The sequence below is a fragment of the Suricata suricatta genome, chromosome 11, assembly GCF_006229205.1.
Source record: "Suricata suricatta isolate VVHF042 chromosome 11, meerkat_22Aug2017_6uvM2_HiC, whole genome shotgun sequence".
Taxonomy (NCBI): domain Eukaryota; kingdom Metazoa; phylum Chordata; class Mammalia; order Carnivora; family Herpestidae; genus Suricata; species Suricata suricatta.
Window position 1 is genome coordinate 65,608,501 of NC_043710.1, and position 7,536 is coordinate 65,616,036.

At 33.9% G+C, this 7,536-nt stretch overlaps 1 protein-coding gene across 1 annotated transcript in view; it reads right to left on the reverse strand.

The window, feature by feature from the left end:
• Positions 1–7,536, reverse strand: part of DLG2 (discs large MAGUK scaffold protein 2) — a 1,964,578-nt gene that overhangs the window by 1,687,915 nt on the left and 269,127 nt on the right. Inside the window, exon 3 of the mRNA XM_029956387.1 lies at positions 6,977–7,122. Within this exon, the coding sequence (XP_029812247.1) occupies positions 6,977–7,122 (146 nt within the window). The remainder of the gene's footprint in view (positions 1–6,976; positions 7,123–7,536) is intronic.

The window sequence follows — 7,536 nt, forward strand, 5'->3', positions numbered from 1 at the left end:
GGGGGGGGAATACTAAAGATTGGAGCAGAAATAAAATGATATAGAAAAAGAAACAATAGAAAAGATTGATGAAACCAGGAGCTGATTCTTTGAAAAAATTAATATAATTGATAAAGAAAAGAAAAGGATCCATATAAATAAAATCACAAATGAGAGAAGAGAAATAACAACCAATACCACAGAAATATAAACAAGTATAAGAAAAATATTATGAAGAACTATATTCCAACAAATTAGACAACTGGAAGAAATAGATAAACTACCAAAATGGAAACAGGAGAAAATAGAAAATTTGAACAGACTGATAACCAACAAAGAAATTGAATCAGTAATCAAAAATCTCCCAAAAGACAATGGCTTCATAGGTGAGTTCCACCAAACATTAAAGAAGAGTTAATAGCTTTTTTCTCAAACTATTCCAAAAAAATAGAAATGGAAGGAAAACTTCCAAATTCATTCTATGAGGCCATCATTACCTTTATACCAAAGCCAGACAATGACTCCATAAAAAAGAGAACTACAGGCCAATATCCCTGGCTAACATGAATGCAAAAATTCTCAACAAGATACTAGTAAAGCAAGTCCATTAGTACATTGAAAGAATCATTCACCACAATCAGGTGGGATTTATTCCTGGGCTGCAAGTGTGGTTCAATCTTCACAAATGAAATCAATCAATGTGATACATGACATTATAAAATGAGAAGATAAGAACTATATAACCTCTCAATAGATGCAGAACAAGGATTGGACAAATTATAAAATCCATTCATAATAAAAACCTTCATCAAAGTAGGGCTAGAATATAAGAAGTAGCATATATGAAAAATTCACAGCCAATATTCTCAATTGGGAAAAACTGAGAGCTTTTCCTCCTTGATCAGGAACAAGACAGGGATTGCTCTCTCACTGATGTTATTTAACACAGTACTGGGAGTCCTAGCCTCAGCAATCAGACAACACAAAAAAATAAAAGGCATCTAAATCTGCAAGGAATTCATCAGTTGCAAATGATATGATACTCTCTATAAAAAACTCAGAAAACTCCATGAAAAAAATTGCTAGAACTAATAAATGAATTCAGTAAATATTTGCAGGATACAAAATGAGTGTACAGAAATCTGTTGCATTTTTATACAGTAACAATGAAGCAGCAGAAAGAAGGATTAAAGAATCAATCCCATTTAAAACTGCATCAAAAACAATGAGATATCTAGGAATAAACTTAACCAAAAAGATGAAAGACCTATATTCTAAACACTATAAAACACTGATGAAAGAAATTGAAGATGACACAAAAATGGAAAACATTCCATGCTCATGGACTGGAAGAACAAATATCATAAAATATCTATATTGCCCAAAGTAATCTACATATTTAATGTAATCCCTATCAAAATACCACCAGAATTTTTCACAGAGTTAGAATAAGCAATTTTAAAATTTGTATGGAACCACAAAAGACTCTGAATAGCAAAGCAATCTTGAAAAAGAAAAGCTAGAGGCATCACAATTCTGGACTTCAAGTGACACAGTTGTGGTAATCAAAACACTATGCTATGGAGCGCCTGGGAGGCTCAGTCAGTTAAGCGTCCGGCTTTGGCTCAGGTCATGATTTCATGGCTCGTGGGTTCGAGCCACGAGTTGAGGTCTGTGCTGACAGCCCAGAGCCTGGAGCCTGCTTCAGATTCTGTGTCTTCCTCTCTCTCTGTTCCCTCCCTGCTTGTGCTCTCTCTGTCTCTCAAAAATAAATAAAAAACATTAAAATTTTTTTTAAAAAAAACCACTATGCTACTGGCACAAAAACTAATATATAGATCAGTGGAACAGAATACAAAACCTAGAAATAAAACCACAACTATTTGGTCAATTAATCTCTGAAAAAGCAGGGAAGAATATCCAGTGGAGAGAATACAGTCTCTTCAAGAAATGATGCTAGAAAAACTAGACAGCAACATGCAAAAGAATGAAATTGGACCACTTTCTTACACCATACAGAAAAATAAATTTCAAATAGATTAAAGGTCTAAATGTGAGACCTGAAACCATAAAAATTCCTAGAGCAGAATACAGGCAGTGACCTATCTTGACATCAGCAGTTGCAACTTCTTTCTAAACATATCTTCTGAGGCAAGGGAAACAAAAACAAGATAAACTACTGGGACTTCACTAAAATAATGTGAAACTGGTGCAGCCACCCTGGAAAAAAGTTTGGAGATTCCTCAAAAAAGTTAAATATAGAACTACCCTGTAATCCAGCAATTGCAGTACAAGGTTTTTACCTAATGAATACAATACATATTTAAGGGAATACACGCACCCCTATATTTATAGCAGCATTATCTGAGATGGCCAAATTATGGAAAGAACACAACATGTGTTCATCCACTGATGAATAGATAAAGAAAAGGTGGTGTACACGTGTACACACACACACACACACACACACACACACACACACACAGAGGAATATTACTCAGCCCTAAAAAATGAAATCCTGCCATTTGCAACCACAAGGATAGAGCTAGAGTGTATAATGCTCAGTGACATAAGTCAGTCAGGGAAAGACAAATACCATATGACTTCATTCATATTTAGAACTTTAAAAACAGGGGTGTCTGAGGGGCTCAGTTGGTTAAGCTTCCAACTTTGGCTCAGGTCATGATCTCACTGTTTGTGGGTTCAAGCTCCATGTCAGGCTCTGTGCTGACAGCACGGAGCCTGAAGCCTGCTTCAGATTCTGTTTCTCCATCTCTCTGCCCTCCCCTACTTGTGTTCTGCCTCTTTCTGTCTCTTAAATATGAATAAATGTTTTAAAAAAATTTTTAAATCTTAAAAAACAAAACAAATGAAGAAAGGGAAAAAGAGAGAGAGAAGAGGGGAAACCAAGAAATTTTAAACTATAGAGAACAAAGTGATGGTTACCAGAGGGGAGTTGCAAGGATGGGGGGCATGGGTTACATAAATGATGCAGATTAAGGTGTGCACTTGTGATAAGTACTGTGTGTTGTATGGAACTATTGAATCACTATATTGTACAACTGAAACTAATGTTACACTGTATGTTAACTAACTGGAATTTAAATAAAAACTTAAAAATAAATAAAATATGTTAAAAAAAGACTGCTGCACAGCAAAGGAAGCAACTGACAAAACTATGAGGCAACATACAGAACGGGAGAAAATATTTGTAATGACATATCTGATAAAGGGTTAGTATCCAAAATATATAAAGAACTGATAAAATCCATGTTCTAAGAAACAAATAATTCATCAAAAAATGGGCAGAAATCATGAATAAACATTTTTTCCAAAGAAGATATACAGATGACCAATACACATGAAAAGATGTTCAACATCACTGATCATTGGGGAAATGCAAATCAAAACTACAGTGAGATATCACCTCACTCCTGTCAGAATGGTGAAAGTCAAGGACACAAGAAATAACAGGTATTAGCGAGGATGTGGAGAAAGGGAATAATCTTCTTGCGCTGTTGGTGGGAATGCAAACTGGTGCAACCAGTCTGGAAAACAGTTTTTGGAAGTTCCCCAAAATATTAAAAATAGAACTACCCTATGACCCAGCAATCGCACTACCAGGTATTTACTCAAGTAATGCAAAAATACATATTCAAAGGAATACATCCACTCCAATTTTTGTAGCAAAACTTTCAACAATGGCCAAATTATAGAAACAGCCCAAGTGTCCATTGACTGATGCATGGATAAAGATGATAATGAAGATGTGGTATATATATATATATATATATATATAACTTAGCAATCATAAAGGATGAAATCTTGCCATTTGCAAGGACATGGATGGAGCTACAGATTATTATGCTAAGTGAAATAAGTCAGTCAGAGAAAAGTGAATACCATACAATTTTACTCATATGTGGAATTTAAGAAACAAAACAGATGAAAATAGGGGGTAAAAAAAAAAGAGAGGCAAACCAGAAAACAGTCTTTCAACTATAGAAAACAAACTGAAGGTTAATGGAAGGAAAGTTGACAGTGGGATAAATTAAATGGGTAATGGATATTAAGGAAGTCACTTGTGATAGAGTGATGGGTATTGTATGTAAATGATGAATGACTAAATTCTACATCTGAAACTATTAATTAGACTGTATGTTAGCTAACTAGAATTTAAATAAAAACTTGAAAAAAAATTGAAACAAGGAAAAAGAAGATGTTATATATATACATACAGTGTGATATTACTCAGCCCTAAAAAATGAAACCCTGCCATTTGCAACCACATGGATGGAGCTAGAGAGTATTATGCTCAGTGACATAAATCAGAGAAAGACAAATACCATATGACTTCACTCATATGTGGAATTTAATAAACAAAACAAATGAGCAAAAGGAAAAAAGAGACAAAAGAGGCAAACCAAGAGAGAGACTCAACTATAGAGAATAAACTGATGATTACCAGAGGGGACGTGGGTGGGGGTATGGGTTAAATAGGTGACGTGGGTTAAGGAGTGCATCTGTGATGAGCACCATGTGTTACATGGAAGTGTCAATTCACTATATTGTACACCTGAAACTAATATCACACTGTATGTTAACTAACTGTAATACAAATAAAAACTTAAAAGAAACATAAATAGCTAGTGATTATCTGAAAAGACCAATAGAGAATAAACTGGTGGTTGCCAGAGGGACAAGGGTTGGGGAACAGGCAAAATTAGTAAAGTGTTATGGGAGGTACAGGCTTCCAGTTATAGAATAAATAAGTCAAGGGGGTGACAGGTACAGCATAGGGAACATAGTCTTTGTTATTGAATTAGTGCTGTATGGTGACAGATGGTAGCTATACTTGGAAGCATAGAATAATAAAGTGGTTGAATCACTATGTTGTACTTCTGAAACTAATGTAACATCATGCTCAACTATACTTCAATTTAAAGATAAAACAATACAGTTCAGTCTCAATAATGAATAAATAATTGCAATCTAGAGCTTTAAGTAACAAATTGTATCTATTAATTTGATGACTGTTTTCAAAAATTGGGGCACCTGAGTGGCTCAGTAGGTTAAGCGTCTGATCTTGGCTCAGGTCATGATCTTGCAGTTTGTGAGTTCGAGCCCCACATCAGGCTCTGTCTGACAGCTTGGAGCTTGGAGCCTACTTCCGATTCTGTGTCTCCCTCCTCTCTGCCCCTCCCATGCTCATGCTCTGTCTCTCAATAATAAATAAGCGTTAAAAAATTTTTTTTAATTAATGTCTAGGTAGATATGCCTTTTCAAATACTGCTGGTAGTATCTTTCTGCAAAGCACTTTTACAATTTGTATCAAAAGTGTATTTGTATTACATTTGTATTACAAATGTCAATGTCCTTGAACTCTGTAGTTTCACTTATAAAATTAACCCTAATGAAATCATCCAAAAAGACACAATTGTTTATATATACAGATATCTACTATAGCATTATTCATAGCAGAAAACTGGAGATGGCCTAAATATGGAATGGAGAACTATTTAAGTAAATGCCAAAAGATGGAATATTTTTTGTAACCATTAAATTTAGTGTAGCCAAAAATATTTAATAACATGATATGGGCAAAGATCATTAATGTAGCATAAAATCTAAAAGTCATAAAAAAATCCTATTTTCTGGTGTACCAATTTTTTTACATATATTTGTACAGCAAATAAAAGACTAAAAAAGTCAAAATAATGTTATGTATTGAAATTAAGATGTTTAAAATTTTTTTTACTGTTTTTATTTATTTGAGAGAGAGAGAGACCACATGAGCAGGGGAGGGTCAGAGAGAGAGGGAGACACAGAATCTGAAGCAGGCTCCAGGCTCTGAGCTAGCTGTCAGCACAGAGCCTGATGTTGGGCTCAAACCCACTAACTGAGATCATGACCTGAGCCAAAGTCGGATGCTCAACTGACTGAGCCACCCAGGCGCCCCTGAAATTAAGATTTTTAATGCTTTCAATATTTTATAAGTTTCATATAGTTGGTATCAATTAACATGTTATTGTTAATTTTTTCTTCAAGTAACTAAGGCAATCATTAGACTTAGTCTTTTCTGATTTTCAAATCAATTTTGAGCAGGATAGGAAATATATCTCAGGCCTCAATCTTAACAATCCAAAGATTCAGCAAAGTACCTTTGATTAGTACTAGAATTCCATGTATCTTTCAAGTCAGCTTCCTTGTATCAGTCTTGACAGATTGTGTGTGTGTGTGTGTGTGTGTGTGTGTGTGTGTGTAGTACTACCTGCATTCGAAGTATTGAATGCCACTTTAAAATATCATTGTTCTGTCCCTGCCTCCATATTAATCTTCTCTTATGAACCTGAGACATTCCTGAACTAGCCTTATTCTTTGGTAAGTGTTTATTCCAACAGTAGTCTCCAAACATTTGATCTCATAATCCTATCTATAAAAACCATTTGAACACACAACTCTCCTAGATTTATATTTATTTTTAAATGTATATGTATTACTGTTAATATCCTATATAATATAAATGATCCACAAATTTAAAGAAAAGAACATTATACAAATTATAAATGGAAGTTCTAGTATTTTGTTCCTAAAATCTAATGGATCATTTTTAAACACCCTAAGATATACAGCCCTGCTATGGAGATCACAGCCATAGACTATAGTTTCTAATCCCACTACCCATTTCATTGCCACAATGCATTTTGAGCCATGTTCTGAAATTCCAGAGTGCCTTAAACTTGAGTTAACTCAAACTATCACAATATTCATAACAGAGCTCATGTGTACTATGTGAAGAATCATGTCCTTCCCATACCCTATTTTCTCTTGGGAAAATATGGATTTTTATATATAAACACTACATACAGTATAGAATAACTATGTTTATATTATTGTTGCTATCTTTTGAAAATGACTACTATTATGGCTGTGACCACTTTACTGGTATAAGTAAGTAATAATATTATTTAGTTATTTTAAATGTTTCAATATATACCTCTGTAGATCTTTGAAGGTTTTCATGGCATGGAGCAAGCAGGGATGCCTTCTCCCATTTCTGAGCAACTTGATTGGCTTCTTCTATCTTCTGATCACAAGTTTTTTGAGAATTTAGCAATGTCAACTCATAAAATTCTTGAATATCTGTGAAAATATTTAAGGAAAAGATCAAATGTCATGTACCCTCACAAAAATTGCTTCCTTATATATATATATAATAATGAAAAGTTTTGCTCATTAAAAGAACTACATACACATTATCCCAAAGAAAAATGACAAAAATAAGGAAATCATGAAAATTACATTTTTATCTGCATGAGAATTCTTATTGGATCTGTATTCATAATTGTAAAAACTGGAAACAACCAAGATGACTTTCAATCGATGAACAGATAAAATGTAGTAAATTCATATTCAGTGATAAGGAGGAATGAGGTATCAAGTGAAGCAAAAATATAGAAGACTAAGTTTAAAAAGTCAGTCTGATCTAGCTTCAAGAAAAGCAAGCAGTTAGTAGTGCTTAAGAAAAATTGATTCAGTATCTAATGGATAGTTGAT